Below are 18,521 nucleotides of genomic sequence, written 5' to 3'. Positions count from 1 at the left end.
GGCTCTGCCAAACAAACAATTGTTTTTGTATGTTAATACAGCAAAAGTGTCTAAGATACACAAATAATGCATAATGACAGAATTTGGGCTTATTTAAGAAGTAAAACTAACATGTTGATAAGAAAGTGCATGGTTAAGAGACTCCACATCAATATAGTAAAAAAAAAGAAAACAATGTCAACATATGTTGCTTAAATGTTACTTTTGTATTGATCTCTTCATGTGTGTGTGTGTGTGCGTGCGTGCGTCCGTGTGTGTTTTACCCAAGTTGAAAGAATGCTGCATACTTGGCAAAAGCAAAGGCCGGACGTGGGGTGACTGACACATGTTTCCAATGATTGGAAGCACACAGTCCATCGTTTCTGCCTCATTCAGTCCTCTCCCACTGCAGAGCAAACATGAGCTTGTGCGCTGTGTTGCTCCTCGTGCTCGTCGCTCAAACCTTAGCTGCAGACGGTGAGTACAACCACAACTTACAATTCAAGTAAAAGATGGTGAACAGAAAATATAGAGGACATTACATGTGTAATGGGTTGCCCTGAAATTATCTGGTGTTAATCCACCTTTGCATCAACATCAGATGGGATAAATTAGTATTTGTGTTGATCTATTGTTAAAGTGAACACCGTCAAGTTAAACTGTAGGAATTATTGAAATAAATTAAACCATGATAGCTTTCAAAAATGATGTGACCTCTAACCTTATAGGTAAATATGTTCTATTTGTTAGGCAGAATAACATGTACAGTGAGCTGGTCAGTCTAAAATTGATACTTTGTTAAAGATTTTCAAGAATCTGAGCCATACTTGCATGAAAGGAGAAATGGTTTACTTGGTCCTCTTACTTCCAGATCCAGTTCCTACTTAGTAACCACATGACTATGCTGTTCCTCTCCTGGTGCCCACTCCGGGTTGGAGTTTGCCTGAACAAGAAAAGCTAACAAATGAATGGTTGGGTGGTTGAAACCTGCACAATGCCCTAAAAAAAATGTTTAAATAATTAAACAAAACAACAATTTTGACATGGTGTCAGGTCAAATTGAGCGCAGCAAACCTTTTCTTGGGCTGAAAAAAAAGCATCAAAATGATTTTTCACAGCCTTGTGTTTTTTCCACGTCACTTTCTGCAAAATGCTAACTTGACTTCTTCATACCTTTAGAGTCATGCATGGGCCGCTGTGAGAAGGGCTTTGACTCGGAGAAGAAGTGCCAGTGCGACAGCATGTGCAAATACTACAAGAGCTGCTGCATCGACTTTGAGCCCATTTGTGGCATGATGAGTACGAATCCCCGCTTGCGCTGTCACTGAGCTAAACCAAAATATTAAATAATTCAAAAAACATGCTTTCTCCTCCCAGCTCGCGGCGATACATTTGAGTTGGCGGAAGACGACGAAGATAATCTTGATAGCACCACGCCATCCACGTATGAGCTTCCTTTTATCAGTCCCACTCCACCGTCCATCTCTGACTTTGCAGATAAACCAGAAGTTGTATTTGTCATGAATAAACCTCCACCAAGATCTCCAAGAACCACAGTGTCACCTTTGGGAAAGCCCCCCGATAGCAGCAAAGACAGTGTTACGGCGAGGCCTCCAAGACTCACCATCCCACCCTCACTGAAGCCCCCCAGTAGCACCAATATCAGTAACGCAGCAGATCAGACAACCGAACCTCCTACGACACCTGCAACCACACCTGGCACCACTGCGGCTCCTGACCCTGATGCTGAGACGTGCAGCGGCAGGCCCTTTGACGCCTTTATGCAGTTAAAGAATGGTTCCATCTTTGCCTTCCGAGGTGAGTCGCACTAACCCTATCTCAAGGGCAAGAACTAAATTTTAATCATGTAGATCCAACTATGTATACAGTCTTCTGAGTGAGTCTTTTTGGTCATATTTGTTTGCAGGTGAGTATTTTTTCGAGCTGGACCAGAAGACTGTACTTCCTGGCTATCCCAAGCTCATAAAAGACGTGTGGGGCATCAACGGGCCCATCGACGCCGCTTTCACCAGGGTCAACTGCCACGGGAAGACATACATATTTAAGGTACACATATATGTGATGTAACTAGGAAGTAAAATATGTGTGTTCACACTGAGATGATTTCAAACAGGGAAACAAGTATTGGAGATTTGACAATGGTGTACTGGATGAAGACTACCCCCGGGCGATCAGCGTTGGCTTTGACAGGATTCCAGATCACGTGGACGCGGCCTTCGCCCTCCCAGCTCACAACTACAATGGCAGAGAGAGGGTGTATTTTTTCAAAGGTGAAACCTTGTTTGGAATCACGGCACATGCAATTGCTCAATCTTGTGCTTCTTTTTTGCTGTCATCAAGCGGACCAGTATTACATCTATGAGTTCTTGCACCAACCATCCCACGGGGAGTGCATCACCATGTCCGAGAGGTCTCCATCCACGCTGTTCACACGCTACACCAACATGTACTCCAGAAACTATGAGGAGTTTTTCGGTGATCTCTTCTCAGACAGTGAGTTGTACTCTTAATGCCGTGGTTCGCAACCACTGTGATGCTGCACATTATACAGCACACTGTTATCATTGAAAGGTTTGTTTTTCAAGTTATTCTCTTAGAGTTGATGACTTGAAAATAATGCAATTTGCAGAGAATGTTTAGAAAAACAGAGAAAAACATTTGGAATGAGTGTGGTCAGTGCTTTGCTCAAGGGCACATTGACAGAAGTCAGGAAGCAGATTAGCTGTGTGCTATATGATTATTCCAACATCAAATATGTTCTTTGGCTCAAGAAGGGTCGGGAAATATTGCTCTAATAGTTTTTTTAATGACATGTGGGTGGCATGTTTAATTGGATTCCTTTGTCTGATGTGTTTAGTGCCTCAGCATAGCAGCCATTACCACTTCATTGACAAAGACTGGAAGGGTCTCAAGTCACCGGTGGATGCTGTCATGGCTGGCCGACTCTACGTCCCTCCACGTAGACTCCAGCCGGACCCACAATGGGGCCTGTACCAGCAGTATGGACAGCAGTACGGACAGCAGTACGGTCAGCAGTATGGTAGGCAGAGGGGGCGGAGGAGGTGGAATCGCTCACCCGTCTGGGAATCCCTGGCTGAGCGGGGTATGAGCATGGGCCAGCAGTTTGCAGAGAGAGGGATGGACATGGGCCTGAGACTTGCTGAGAGGAGGATGGAGATGGAGGAGAGGCTGGGACGAGACTGGAGCCGAAGCTGGGATCAGGACTGGGACCAGGACAGGCGCAGGGGTGGCTACCGGCAAAATAACAGAGGCAACTATGATTCCAGAAGTAGGAATGACAGGTCCTACGGGAGGAGGCTGCCTGTACAGACCGTCTACTTCTTCAAAGAAAGTAGTGTGGTTTATAGTACATCATACTTTCTGTTACAAATAGTGATGGTAAAATGAAACTTTAGATTTGCTTCATGAACCAGTTGTTATATTAATGAACTCCTCTAGATGGCACTGTTGGTTGTGTGTCGTATCAGTTTTACGTTTTTATGACAAAACACATGACACGTGAGGAGCATGTGGTTCATGAATAACTTGTCATTAAAGTTTTATATTTGTATGAAAGTTTAAATTGCCTTTTCGGTTAAACATTTTTTATGGCAGCAGTTTATGATAACATTTATATGTCCTGTTTGACATTAGAGATTTAACTTACATTTTTGCTGCTTAAGGTTTTACAATTTGAGTGTGGGTTGTAATTGAGAGAGCCTGCATAAGACAAAGTTCTTGAGCAGTTCCGTGTTCCTATAGCTGTTATTAACTTTTATTCCCCTGTGATGTGCAGATAAATACTACAGAGTTGACCTCAGTACCAAGAGAGTGGACCCGGCCATGCCTCCCTATCCGAGATCCATCGCCAAGTATTGGCTCGGCTGCACTGACACCAGAGGGGCTGAGAAATAAACTGAATAGTTTTTAGCGTGGACATTCACACTAGGTTTGCAGCACATGGGATCACAACTAGCTTGCTTGTCATCTTGAGCAAATAAGTACAAAGTCTTGCTGACTGGCTTTGTTTACTCCCATTACCTAATGATATTACAGTGCAAATGTTTCAGGGGTACTGTTTCAGATTCAAAATTGTTAAAGACTGAAACCACCTGTAATCGTGCCATTCACAATGTACACAGCAGTTACTAATGATTTATGCTCATTTTGTCATATCATTCCAATTTATCGGTTCTCATTTATGTCACACCATTATGTGGTAAATTACAAAGGAACTGTCATATAAACATTTTACTTTTTCATTAACACATTTCTAAACTTTTTATTACTGGATAATAATATATCAGTTTCATGAATGCATTTATTTGGGGGGCAGGGCATATACTTCTGCCTTATAATGAGAAGCGGGTTGTCTGTCCATTTAGATTAACCAATGAGGTTCATTGGCCGATATAGGGTTGCAAAATATTAAGATGAAAATATGTGAATGTAATCCTGCAACAATATCTATAGGAGAAATGAGTTGTGGGTTGTCTTTTTTAATTAACCACTGGGCCACCTTTACTAATATTTATCTGTGACAAATAAAGACATTACTTAGCTGCACTGCCCTTTTTCTGCTGTTTTGCTATTTTGGACTATTCACCATATTCGAAAATATCAAATTTCAGCTAGCAGATAGTAACTGTTAGAAACAATATTACAAATGTTGCTCTCAATATTATTATATTACTGTTTATTTCTAGATTAATATAAAGTGCATACTGTACAATGTATGTTGTGTATTCCTATTCTCCATATGTACATGCATGTTAAGTTTGTAAATATACACCATTTCATTACAGAACAGTACATTTATGCATTTGTGTTTGAGGTATACGAGTGTGTGATCATGACGTTTTCATAGCATGGCTCCTCTTTCACACGCTCCACTTCACCTTCACCGGTCCTGACTTCAATAAGAGTAGCAGCGTCCCCTGCTGGCCCAACAGTGAAGTAACTGCTTTCAGTTTGTCCTCCACTGGGCTCATGTTCGTTACTTCTGCCTGAGTCTTGAAAGTCAGGCGACGCCACCTCTGGAACGCTCTTCAAAATAGACGACAGCGGCCTTTTGAGAGGAATGCTCTCCGACGACCCTGTATCGCAAGAAGCCGTTTGAGGAGTGTTTTGTGAAGCATGTTTCCTCCTCACGGGTTTACTTATGGCGGGTTCGACTCCTGGAGGCCCGCCCTGCTCCCACACACTTCTCCGAGCCCCGAGTTTTCTCCTGGGGGGTTTGGCGATGGCTTCTGAGTCTTTGGGTTTACTTTTGCCAGGCTCCTGCTCTCTTTGTCTCTGGAGGCTTCCAAGACGCCTTAACATGGCCTGAACAGGGCCTTGGGAGCTCGGCTCCAGCTTGGACGTGGACCGCCCTGTCTTCCCTACCGTCACATACACTGTGGTGACCTTGTTTGGAACACCGGGTGGATGATCGGTAGCGGACGTGGTCGACACTTTATGTTGTGGAGCTGTGTTGGACGTGGTACGTCTTCGTCCTGATGTGGTCCGGAATGTGTTGCTCGACTTTCTATCCTCCTCCTGGTCCACAACCTCATAGCTCAAATCTTGGTGATCTGTTACCTGAACTTCTACGCCATCTTCCCTCTCCTCAGCATCAGCTTCATCTTCTTCGCCCGGCCCAATTGAGAACACTAAACCCCCGCAGGTGGATTTGGCTTTGCGTGGGTGCCCGGACAGAGAGGTGACATCTTGAGCCGAGCCACGTCTCTCCTTGGGGCTGAAGCGGGTGCCCTCTGCAAAAGAAACAGACGGCCGCTTGGTTTTGGCAATGCTGGAAGTTCGGGGGATGTCGAAGGGGGAGGTAATGTCCTCGCTACTGAAGCCTGACGGGTCCAAGAGCATGTTACACTTGGAGCTCATCTCCTGGAAGTGGCTACCCTCCATTCCTGAGATATCTGTCAAAGAGAGCGAGAGTAGATTTGCAGCTTAGCACTCAGAGAAGATCACGTGAAGTACCTTCTCTCGGGGGGACGCAGTAAAGAGCCTCCCCCTCCTCCTCATCACTGTCGAAGGATGACCCTTCAGTCACCCAACCCGAGGAAGGAGGCTCAATGAAGCTGTGGTTGAACGTCAGCTCTGGGTCATGGTGAGACACTGTAAGGAACATGACATTCAGTCAGTGCTAATATGCAACCATAAAAGTCCTCTTTGCAGCCCAGGTGTTTTTTAGAATGACCAAAGCTGACCAGTGACACGAGGGAGGCCAGAGGACCAGTCAGAGATGCAGGGTAGGGCGGCACCAATGTTAGCCAAGACGCTGTAGACGTGATATTTCATCCGCACAGCCAGCCCTCCATCTGCCACTGTCATCCTGGTAAGGAGGAAGGTACAATAGGTGATCCTGTGATGGCTTTTCACTCAAAGACACAACATATTGTCACCTGATTGAATATGTCAACAACAACAAAATATTTTACATTAAACCAGGTATGACTGGAGTGCAACATGTCTCACGCAAATGGCAAGTATGGATGAAACAACCATAGCAGAAGAGGAAGAAAAGGATTTTACGTTAATAAGTGTAAAAAATAACAAATCCACATTTTTGTTGTTAAGTATTTGGATGTGTGGAATATGTATGTTCATGTGATCCTGACCTGTCTTTGCTGTCTGCCGGAGCTCCTCCACAACATAGACAACAGCAGAATATAGCGAGGATTAACAACAGCAATGGAAGTAGTAGGCCAACCAAGAGAGCGCCTCGGCCACCTGACAAACATATATAAACACAATTACACATCAGGCATTTTACAAATTCATTCAGATTGGATGTATGAATTGTTGGATGAAAGGATGAGTAGATGGATGGACATACTGTTGGGGCAGGCACCAGTGACCGGGTGACAGCTGACCCCTTCGCCACACTCACAGGCCAAGGAACAGTTGAGCCCGAACTGTGCACCTGAGCAACTGCTGTTACAACTGAAAACGATGGGAAGAAAAAGAATGATGTCATTTCGCCACGGTGAAATATGGCCTCTGTGTTTAGCCACTGATTCACCATCTATTTTTATACTTTCAACAATATAAAGGCGAATAAAAGGGTGGTTGTCAGAAAGCATTAAATAAAATGAGTATGCTTTTGTTTTTTGTTTTAACTTGTTTGTACATGTAGACAGACGCTTGTAATAACAAAAACAAAATAGTCGTTTCACTGAACCTGCTACTATAATAATAATAATAATACAAACACCAAATCAGAAGCCTCATTCCACTTTGCGTAAAGTCGGAAACGTCTTCATTCAGCACTGAACGGTGGCTTTACAGCAGGCTCCCCTTTTTTGTACTATATAGGTGATCAAGTTATTGATTGTGACATGTGAATTATTGCTCAGCGGCTCTACAAAGTTGCTGGGTGTGCAAGAACTATAGAACATCAGTGCGTTCGATTTCCTGGGCTACTCAAATGAAGGCCAAAGTAATAACTAATGCCATCATTCATCAGCGTCACACCTCCAATGGGGTTGTGTTTCTGTTTTTATTTGACCTCATTAATACAAAACATTGTTTCATAAGAACCATTAAGCTTGATACATTTTTGAGGATGTGTTATAATTAAATTGAAGCAAAATTGTGGATGAATTTGACGAATGAATTCTGTGTGGTGAAATGCAGCTCACCTCTCCCCCTGAAAGCCCGAATGACAGATGCATTTTCCTGTCACGTGATGACAGTCTCCATGGTAACACGGGCTGCACAGGAAGCGGCAAGCCTCTCCATACGTCCTGTCGGAGCAGACCTCCTCGCACCTGGCAAGGGAGCAATGATGACCCACTAGAATAAATTCAAAACATTTCTGTATCGGATGTCTTTACTGTTTGCTGTAGTAAATCAACAGGTAATGAAAAATGTGTAAGCCCTGCACGCGCCCACCTGGGTCCTGTCCATCCCGCATTACAGCTCCAACAATTACCACTTCGGGGATCGCAGCGCTCGTTGTTTCTGCACCGCGGGCACGTCTCCTGGCAGCTGTTACCGTAGGAACCAGGTGTGCAAAGGCGGTCGCACTGTGTCCCATTCCAGCCCGTCTCACAAGATGCACATGCGCCGTCAGTGGAGGCGCACACTTCATCTCCTTTACAGTGTCCACAACTGAGATGAGAATTGATGTTATGCAATATGATGAACGGAAATTAAAAATGGTAGGGAACACTGTACACACAAACCTCATTTGACACCCAATGCCATACATCCCAGGTTTACACGGCTGGTTGCAGTCGTTGCCTTCGTACCCCGGATAGCACAAGCACTGCCCGGTGGCAGGGTCACAACTACTGTGTGTGAGGTCACAATTGCAACGCCGGTCACAGTTGGGCCCCCACCAACCGGCCTCGCACTCACACAAACCGGTGCGCTGGTTGCACTGTGACAAGTAGCAGTTGCAAGGGACAGGACATTTCAGTCCCCAGTGCCCCTTGTGGCACTGACAGCGGCCCGTCAGTTGGTCACAGCCGGGTCCCATGGAACCCCCGGGGACACACTGGCACGGTTTGGTGCAAGTGGCTGTCCACCAGCCCTCGTCGCAGGTGCAGTTTCCGTATACGGGGTGGCAGACTCCGTGGTGGGCGCATTTGCAGGCGTATTGGCACAGAGGACCCCAGCGGTTTTGGTTGCAGGTGCACTCACCTGTGATGGGGTGACAGCGGCCATGCGGGTGACACGGGCACACTTGACGGCAGTCTGATGCCCAAAACTCTGGAGGACACCCTGTAATAAGACCACAGGACTTCATAACCTCAACGGAAGAAAAAAAATGGACCAATCATAGAGGGCAGAGAATAATGCAACAGCCTATTGGACTCTTGAAAATGTAAAAACTTGGTGGAACAGAATGAAAACTTTACCCACCCCTGCTACACGATATAATGACTTGTAGAGCAGGAATTTCTCAAATATGCTGAAAATATGCGGTGTCTACTCACGTGTTTTACAGTGAGCTCCATAGTAGCCTGGTGGGCAGCGACAAACTCCAGGATAGACACAGAGCTCATTCTTCAGACAGGCCTGATCACCCTCACACACAGCTAAATACACACACAGACCACTAAAAGCACAGCCTACACAAAGGATATAAAACTAAAAAAATATGAATCAATTTGCCCAAACTCACGTATTGTGCACTCTTTTCCATTCTGACGCCAGCCTGTGCAGCACACATGTGTGGCTGGATCCCTGTAAAAGTGTTTATAAACTAAATTAGCTCGATAGAGCGGACATTTAACAAGTGGTCATGAACGAGACAAACGGGTGAACTCTGAACCTGTATGAACAGCTTTCAACTCCATCCACTGAAGTTTACTAGCACGCTAACAAGCTTTCTTTCCTGGCTTTGTAAACACATTGTCAGGTGCCCGTACTACTGGCTCACATAATGAAGTTGAGATGTGAGTAGTACCTGGGGTTATGGCAGACGTTCCTCCCGGCCGAGTCCAGCATAAGTGAGTAAGACAGCCAACAGCAGCATAAAGTCGTCAAAGTTCTGAGGAGAACCTTCATCTTCTACAAATCTCTTTTGTTTGTATTCCCAGCTCTCTCAACTGTCTCTGTTTAACGAGAGCCACCCTCCACCCTTCCCTTGTTCTCTTTCTCTCTCCACTGAGTCGTCTTGCAGCAGCAATGCAGGGGTCAGAGCCACCGTGTTTCCTCTTCCCATTTCCTGGGGAAGCTGAAGCCGCTTCCTTCTATTCAGCCAGATAGGCTTTTTAAAGATGGGGACATACACATCAACGGGGACTGGCTGTTATTACACAAGCACCTAACGTCAATGTTTGTCTTGTTCCCAGAAGCTACACTGGTCCCATCATCCAGGAGATGATGCACACAGCTACAATGTAATGCAAAGTGTGTTTTCATTCACCAGTAAGTCTAATTGCAACTCATGAAATACAGTCAGGTAGGTTTGGGTATATTTGGACACAGCAACAGTGGATTCGAAATACAACTGTCGAAATCATGATGTGATTGAATAGTTTTGCCTAAATTTTCATTAGGCATTTCATCAGAAGTAGTACTTGAGCTCTAGAAATATTTCCCAAGCATTCAATGCAGCAACCTTCAATTAAAATTAAAGTTCAAGTTGATTATTTTAAGTTTAATATGCTTTAAAATCCTGGTTAAAATATTCTTTTTCGGGGTTTTTTTTAAATGAAACTTTCCCCCCAAAATAATTCTTTTTGCCCTGTGCATCATTTTAGTAATTTTAGTCAGCAATGTTTTATTTATTTACTTTTCTTTTAAATGTTTTAAATTATTTGATTTGTAAATGCTTTTAAATGTTGTATTTCAAATTATTTAAAGCACATTTAGTGACCATGTGTATGAAATGTGTCATATGAAGCTACCCTGCTTTGCCTTGTGGCTGCATTTAAAACACAAGTGGATAGATTGAAAATCTGTGCCATTGCAAACATTAAATAGACTTTAATGAACAGTGTGTCAGTAGCACAGAAAATTCTGCATCTTCATTATTTTTTTTTTGTCACATTTGCATTTAAATGTAATCCATTTCTTTTCAGCAGAAGGAGAATCCATGCTTACAAAAAAATAAACAGAAATACAACTTGACAAAAAAATATTCAAATGAGGATTATGTGTTCCCACAAGTGCTCACTGGCCTGTGCGTTGCTGCGGGGCAACATAAACAGATCAAACTCATGACTGGCACATCAACTTAAAGGTGTCAATCTCTCAAGTATTAGCATTTTTTTTGTAATTTGAAATATTTATGTACATAAATGGCACCAACACCAAATGCGGAGACATTAAATTTGAAGTACAAGTACCAATGTATTCGCAAGAGCATTTATCAATTAAACACATTTTGAAGCATTAGAACTATGTTCCAACTGGACTCACTGGCAGAGCTAGAGGAGGGGCCAAGGCGGCACTGGCCCCCCTAAAATATGCCCCCCCTCAGTGCCAGGCCAGATAATTGACTTTAGTGTATTTTCTGATTTTTCCTGATTTTTTTTTTTTTAACATTTCCATCCATCCTTCACAGGCAACATCATGAACACTTTGTGAAGAAAAAAGTAACCCATAAAATGTTTTTTAACACTTTCTGTACAAAATCTTACTTAATCTAAGGATCAAAAGACAAACAAACATACACACATATAGTAAGTAATATTAAGCCATTCAAGCAGCAGTTTAAGGCGCATGGGGTTAAAATAAAGTGGCGGCTAAAAGAAGGATAATACCTCATTAAAATTGACTTGAAATGGCCCGAATGAAGTAAAACCTTGGTTAACTTTTTTGAAATTATAAGTGCTTAACCATCCTCAATCCTTCCTTTGTTAGAGTGCACTTCAAAACAGATAGTCTTTGGTTTTTTAAAAGAAATAAAGGTTGCATATAAATATATATTAGTCATATTTTGTTTCCAGATAATTTAACTTCCTCCTATTATGGAGAATACAATTACATATTTTCTTCCACGACTTAAAATTTAGGGATATAAAACGGGATGTAGGAGATTAAGGAAAAGTGAGAGACTGTTTCTTCTTTAACATTTGCATAGTATTTTCGTGATAATGCCGGAAAGCTTCCAGCAGCACATTCAAGTCATCTATTAGAACAAGCGGTGGGATGAAATGGTTTTCTTTAAAACAAACTTGCAACTGACTTGTCATGTCTATTTAGTACTGTGGCTCCCCACTGGCCTCGCCGTCTGCGATGATCTCCCAGCTGGACGAGGAGTTGCTCATGTGGGTGGGGCTCCGGCCACTGCCCGACCACGTCAGGAAGCCAAAGCTGCACCGCACACAGACAAACAGGCATTAGGTCAGCTCAGTGGGGCGGGGATTAAGGCTAAATATAGCGGACTGGCTAAGCGCTCATGATAATAATGGGAGAGTCTCCATGCACTAAAGACCACTGTGGTCAGGGAGTTGCTAACTTGCTGTAACCAAGGTTGGGGTCTTAATTTGTGTTTTGCATCTTTAGCACTGCCATTGATCATTCTTAAATTAACACTACCAGAAGAAGCCTTAGAAGATGCAGAATGTTTTCTGCATCAGACAAGTACAAAGTATCCTTTTTGCTTTGTACAGCTGCACATTTTACTCACAGGTTTCGAATTCGTGACTCTGCTGGCTTTTCAGAAACATCCACTTCAGTCACAGGACCTTTGTCTTCCTCGTCACTAAAGAGAATAAAACATTCCTTATTGAAATTATGTAATGATATCTTTCTTTGAGGCGAAAACCTTCAGCAAATATGCATTTTTATTTGTTGGGTTTTGGACCATGGTGGATAGAGAGGCATGACCTGCTGTCATCAGGGGGTGGAATTCCAAGCATCTTGGCTTTGATGACTTTTCTTTTTTTATTGATAGCAGCTCGCACCGCTTCCAAGAGGAACCCAGGACACCTTTCCTCATTCAGAATCTCCCTAGAGACACAACACAATGGCAGTGGATGGTAGTTGTAAAAAATGATGAATCTGCAACTACAAGAATAAATGGAAGCTTCTTTGAGATAAATTGATAAATTAATATGTTGTAAAAGTAAACAACAAACAAAGAGTTGTATGTTGTGAGCAGCTGTGCAAAAATCCAATTGAAATCTTAAATCTTAGAAACTAAAAAACATCCTAATTTATTGTTGAGGATGGATTTTAAAGGACGAGTTTTCACTACGTATTACTGCCCTCTAGTGTTACAAAAATACAGATACTTGTGCTTGTAGAACATGTGTACAAAAAATAATGACCGCACACAGCCCGAATACAAAAAAAAAAAAGGAGACATACCTTTGATAATAGTTGAGCTCTTCTTGCACCAGGAAGAGGTTGGTTTTGAGCTCATTGCGCTCAAAAATGATGTCACGCACTTCCTTTTTGGTGAAACAAGGCTGGTCATGATCATTTAGGTCAGCTGAAGGCTCCGTCTTACTATTCATCTGACTCGGAATGGACTGAGTAGAAGATAAAAAGCAATGCTTTTATTATTCAAACTATCTATCTAGTATGGACAAAAGATGAGAAATAAACGTCATACGTGGCTGTTGCTGTTGGTTCTGTCCATCTGCGCTTGCAGCTTTTCAATCACTTTGACTTTCTCTTTCAGGTCGGCTTCCATGTCGGCCTTTCTCTCCACGGTGCTCTTGAGCTGAGCCTGCAGCACGTTCTGTTTGTGTCGCAGCTCCCCATTCATCTTCATGAAGCGGTCCAACTGCTCCTGGAGCTGCACGGGAGCACATGGCCGTTAAGTCCAGAATAGTTCACATATGAAATTTGAGGCTGAATGGGAACAGGTTGTGTCTGGCTATTAGTAACAAAATAAATTGGGGGAAAAAGGCAGTCAACAAGTGTATTAATTGGAGACAGACAAATACGTCTATCCTGTCACTAAGGTCACCAGTCAGGAGGTAAATAATAAATACACACCCAGTTATGACAGCTATTGACATCACGTGCTACAAAAAACATGAAGTGCACGCACACACACAAAGAGGGAAAAACCTGTTCGGCCTGGTCTAAAGTTCAGCTACTCTTCAACCAGGAACTCTGAGAACACTGTCTGTCATCTTGTAGATAACACAGCTCCGTATTATCAAGCGACGATTCATTTGTAATGTCACGCACTGAAATTTGTGTGCATTTTACTTCAAAATTAATTTTAAAACTATGTTGTTCAATAGCTTTGCCTTTGTGTCGTTACTTAGCTAATCATAAATCATTGCAACTTGCTGGTGATTCTCCTTTCCCGTTTTCTGTGGACACCCAAGATTAGCAAATTATTTTTGACAGTTTCAAGTTATGACAGCGGAGAAAGCTCAGACCACTTGAAATCTGCAAAAATCAAGAAGCCGATGAAATTTTCCAATTTAAAGTCTGGATCTGGAAAACAAAGTTACCTATTTTTTATGAATGAGAATAAACAACAATAAACTGATGTATTTTACAAATACGCTGTAGATTCTACAGTGTAGAACCATCAGATCAATTATAATGCGTTTCAATTTTGAGGGTGAGACATTCGAACAAACAACACAATTTGCAGTGACTCATGTCTGCTTACCGCCTCCACTTCCTTGGAAATGGTGGTGATCTCTTGGACTTTGGCCCTGAGCTCATCTCTCTGCTTGTCCACCACCTGCTTCAGCTTCAGCATCACTTCTCGCTCCTGTCGCTGGACACGATCTGCACACCAGAAGTGTACAGCAACTAAAAAATTGTCCTCACAGTAAACATAGACTGACTGTGAAGCCAGTTGCCCGCCTTTGTTTCATCCACCATTTCTGCTGTGCTTCATATAAATCAGTTACTTTGACAAATTTTCTTTTGTGTGGGGCCGCGGAGACTGTGTGGTCATGTGAGTGCCTGGCTTCATTCGATTGGTAGAATTGAGTCAAACATTGCTATTGTGTCAATGTCGAGACGGTTAAACAGAGTCGTGTGACAATGCCCGAGGTACAAATTTCTCTGACAAATACAGTAGATTGTGCAAGCAATAATAAGATGGATATTAAAGTCAATGCAATGAAGTAAAAATGGCGTTTCTTAACAAAAATACTTAAGTAAAATGTATTATGCATTAAAACTACAATGACAACTTAATTCAAAAATATTTGACTTGAATATACTGTAATGGTGTTTGACACTATACTAGGTATGGGCAAACTACGGCCCGCGGGCCACATCCGGCCCACGGGACCGTTTAATCCGGCCCGCCAACCCTAAATAAATTGTATTATTAAACGTTTTTTGTTTTTTGTTTTTTTTCTCGGTCATTTTGCCTGCAACGACTGTGTTTCCCCAGTAGATGGGGAACCACTCGCCTGCGCATTTACTACCGGAAGCCGTGTCAGAAAGCTCGGTGCACACTCACAAGTGCGTGTACGTACTCAGTAGTACGGAAATGGCGCACTCGCGCTCTATTTGTATCAGTGCCGAAATTAAAGCGTGGGCTGTGACGACAGCATTCTTGTAATTTGCGCGCCGAGCTTTCGGATACAGTTTTACGCTAAAGCCACCCACAAACCTTCCCCTGGAATCCTTCCATTAAAATGAGTCGCCCATGGAAAAGCAAGGTGGACACTGAGTGCCGAGTGTTTAAAAAGAGTGGCCAATTTGGCTCGACGTACGCGACGTGACGTTCAGCCACATGAACATCAACGTCAACCCGTCACAGATCTAGGTAAATGGACCAACACCTCGGATCTCTCCTAAGAATTGCCACAACAAATTTTACTCCAGACTATGACACACTATCAAAAAATGGGAGATCAACAACACTGTTCCCACTGAAAATGAAGGGGAGGCTTTCAAGTTTGTTGTAAAAAAAAGAATATGATCTGTACAAATAGCAGGGATTGAAACTAGCGACCATTCTCATTTTCAAACAATGCAGGATGCTCAAGGACATTGATGCGCCACCTGTTTGTGACTAATCTTAACCTGTAAAGTTCTTAAGGCTTACTTTAAGGAAGTGTTTCCCGTTTCCTCACCTCTGTTACCAGGTGTTTGTGAGTTAAAACTCTGCTCTCATTTTCAGATACCCCTCACCGTGTTGCCGTTTTGATTACTTTATTTGGATGTATGCTTTCACCGATTCTTCAAGATGATATATTTGGTCAGAATGTTTGCCGTTTGATGTGATCTCATAAGATAAACATCTTTCATTAATCTGACCTGCAGGCACTGAAGTGATGGAGACTGTTATTCATAACAACAGTGTCATATTTTATGACAATCACTGATAGCAGTTTTTTAGGGATTTTTTTTTTTTTTTAATGCTGTTAATAAATGCATTTGTTTTCAAAAAAACTTTTTGGAATATCCATGCTTTACTACCTACTAAAAGCCAAAACCTTTTATGCAATGACCTTTACAGGTCGTTTATATTACTTCACACAAACACTACATCCATCTGTTCCTGGTTCGGCCCCCCGGTCAAAATTTAGAACCCAATTCGGCCCGCAAGTCAAAAAGTTTGCCCACCCCTGCACTATACTATAGCTCAATTGCGTCACACCACATTGATAGCTTTAATTTGCAGTCATGTTCAGGACATGAAATAAACATTTTCAGTCACATGACTCCTTTTGCAGCTTGAATGAGAAAATATGAGACATCCAAGCAACTCCACCCTCTGTCTTGACATTGCTGACCTATGATGTCAACCATCTGGGAAACATTAGCAAAAATGACAATAATATAATCTGGTGCATGTTAAGCCATTTGCACTGAATTGTAATTACAAAAAAAACATCCGTCAGTCCGTCCATCATAGAAGGTGATGTTTGCTAGTTGATGCTTACCTATGTATCAACATTCCATTTAAACAAGAGAATGCTAATTATTTTTATCTGCAGTGTGCCCAATTTAAATAATGAAACCCCTCCAAAAAGCTTTGTAATTGTGTATAGACGCCACAATATGCTTTGTACTTTGACATACCATCCTGCGCATGGCTCCCTTTTAACCTGCTCTGCAGCTGCCCGTTGTCCTCCTGGAGCTGCTGGATTTGCATTTGCAGTTCCTCACATTTGCTCCTCCACTGCTGCTCCTTCTGTTGCTGCTGCGCCTGCTTGACAGAATAAGACATGTTAGATAAGACACAAAGAGCATTTCTACGGTTTTAATACACAAAGCCTGACTAACTGCAAACTTGTATTAACACGTCCGCTGGAAAGTTTTTAAGGTGCGGCCAGACTTAGATACTGCTAAATTAGGAATAGATACTGCTAAGTAAATGAACCATTGTATTCAGAATTCTAAGTAATGTCAAATACAGTATTAAATGTAGTATAACTGTAACAATGTATTCTTACTGCAATAGATTCAAGGAAAGCAACAGTAAAGTTGAAAGTCAGACTGTCAACATGTTTTGTAACTATGATAGAGCCAAGGAAGTTCAAAGTAGCAATGATACCAAAGTGTCACTTGTGTTGTATTAACTGGAGATGTAGTGTAACTGTATTATTACCAAGGAAAGTACAGAGTAGCAGTACAGTCAAAACTTACCCTATTTCTACATGATTTAAACTGTAAGACATTTTTGAACAGAAGCTCCATCGGGCAGACATCAGTGAAACGGGTTATTCATTAATTTATTCTATCATTAGTTTTAAGAGTAAAGTCGAATAAGAGTAAAAGATCTGCTCACCAGTATTTACTTGGTATAGTTTTGACTATTTAGCGAAATTCACTAATTAATATTTAAACGAATTATTCAGTGCGTTTCTGCTTTTGCTTCAACAAAGAAAAACCATAAGTGACTGGCACAGTGACAATTTTGAAAGCCATCTGCGATAGGTGGTTCGCGTGCATGTAATACGCGGTAATTACGTTTGTTATGGCATCGTGTTACCATTTCACCACAAGTAATAAGTGAAAGCGACACAGTTAATTTCGTTTTCGGGTACATTGCTATATTCTCACCCTGGTTTCGTGATTTTCGTTGATTGCGTCAGTGTCCTTGCACACCCGTTTTTTCTGCTGTAGCTGAAAACTCTCAAAGGTCCGGAGCAGTTCTTCTTCCCTGTGTTTGTGTGCGTGATTCCTAGCTGTGAAGCTCTCCAGAAGCTCCAGCACTTTCACCACCCTGGGCACCAGGCCCAGCACGCTCTCCTTGCCGTAGCCGTCGATGAGCCTCTCCAGCTCGGCTCCAATTACTTTGGCGATCTCGTAGACATCGTCCACCGTCAGTGAAGAACAGTTCTTGTCGAAGCAGCCGCCGTTTGCTTGGCTGGAAGACGCAGGTTGCTCCATGTCTGAAGAAGTCGAACGCTCCAGCTTGTCATGCTCCTGTTAAGCGACAACCAAAACGAAAGTCATCGGAGCAATCAGTCCTAATTAAATGAATTGAAATTTACGAGTGAGAAAATGAAACCTAATGTACCCTACTCACATAAAAAAAAAAAGGGGGGGGGGGGGAAAGAAATGGGACATCCAATTTTGTGTACTAAACTGATAATACTGGCTAGCTGAAGTCAACCCGCCGTTGGATCCGCCCACTTTTCTAACCAATGTAGCACAAGCGCACACTATGTACACACAAACGCACGCAGAGGATTTCCATGACAGTTCGTGTCGTGGTACATTAAGTAGGGCGTTAAAATCCCGTTTTTGCTCTAAAAACTACAGTCCTCAAGTATCTTTTCTGTAAGTTGGTTCTTATAATACACTTTTCTTTCCTCAAGTTTATAGTTATTTTTGGCCGATAGCACATCTCGTACAATGCAGGTAAAGTAAGCTCTTAATGTTTTCCAAGTCAGAGGCATTTAGAGTGAAGCTGAAGTGGGCTGAAACCTTGCCAGGCATTTTTCTCAGACCTCTTCTGGAGGCAACACTTAGCAAAACATACATTAGATCCATTGAAGACTTGCTCCTCATGGGTGTGAATGTTGTCTATGTTCGCCTGTCTATGTGCCCTGGGATTTGCTGGTGACCAGTCAAGGGTATAATGGGCCTCGCATCCAAAGATAGCTGGGATGAGATCAGACTCACCCACGACCCTCGTGAGGATAAACGGTCTTTAAAATGGATGGATGGAT

General features: G+C 42.5%; 3 protein-coding genes across 4 annotated transcripts; 1 reads left to right on the top strand and 2 right to left on the bottom strand.

The window, feature by feature from the left end:
* Positions 1-284: 284 nt before the first annotated feature.
* On the top strand, positions 285-4,634 carry vtna (vitronectin a). The gene is made up of 8 exons (XM_049726708.2): positions 285-456; positions 1,159-1,278; positions 1,357-1,797; positions 1,907-2,046; positions 2,114-2,270; positions 2,341-2,493; positions 2,858-3,352; positions 3,797-4,634. Exons 1-8 carry the CDS (start codon positions 399-401, stop codon positions 3,913-3,915), a joined length of 1,683 nt encoding a protein of 560 aa, XP_049582665.1. The 5' UTR covers positions 285-398; the 3' UTR covers positions 3,916-4,634.
* Positions 4,635-4,681: 47 nt separating this feature from the next.
* Positions 4,682-10,275, bottom strand: scarf1 (scavenger receptor class F, member 1). Its single transcript, XM_049726706.2, has 11 exons — positions 9,416-10,275; positions 9,131-9,192; positions 8,943-9,044; positions 8,187-8,727; positions 7,894-8,112; positions 7,641-7,769; positions 6,836-6,942; positions 6,618-6,729; positions 6,207-6,331; positions 5,977-6,114; positions 4,682-5,915 (listed from the first exon to the last, which is right to left on the bottom strand). The coding sequence occupies exons 1-11, from the start codon at positions 9,514-9,516 to the stop codon at positions 4,816-4,818; spliced, it is 2,736 nt and encodes a 911-aa protein (XP_049582663.1). The 5' UTR covers positions 9,517-10,275; the 3' UTR covers positions 4,682-4,815.
* Positions 10,276-10,415: 140 nt separating this feature from the next.
* Positions 10,416-17,934, bottom strand: rilp (Rab interacting lysosomal protein). 2 transcript variants are annotated; one of them, XM_049726712.2, is made up of 8 exons: positions 17,407-17,934; positions 16,423-16,552; positions 14,042-14,163; positions 13,019-13,204; positions 12,772-12,935; positions 12,289-12,411; positions 12,089-12,163; positions 10,416-11,772 (listed from the first exon to the last, which is right to left on the bottom strand). In XM_049726712.2, exons 1-8 carry the CDS (start codon positions 17,734-17,736, stop codon positions 11,658-11,660), a joined length of 1,245 nt encoding a protein of 414 aa, XP_049582669.1. In that variant the 5' UTR covers positions 17,737-17,934; the 3' UTR covers positions 10,416-11,657. The 2 variants fall into 2 exon arrangements, with proteins under 2 accessions (XP_049582669.1, XP_049582670.1); XM_049726713.2 differs by having other exon boundaries at positions 16,423-16,549; positions 17,407-17,929.
* Between the last annotated feature and the right edge of the window lie 587 nt (positions 17,935-18,521).

The sequence above is a fragment of the Syngnathus scovelli genome, chromosome 7 (genome assembly GCF_024217435.2).
Source record: "Syngnathus scovelli strain Florida chromosome 7, RoL_Ssco_1.2, whole genome shotgun sequence".
Taxonomy (NCBI): domain Eukaryota; kingdom Metazoa; phylum Chordata; class Actinopteri; order Syngnathiformes; family Syngnathidae; genus Syngnathus; species Syngnathus scovelli.
This window is presented reverse-complemented; position numbering and strand designations above follow the sequence as displayed.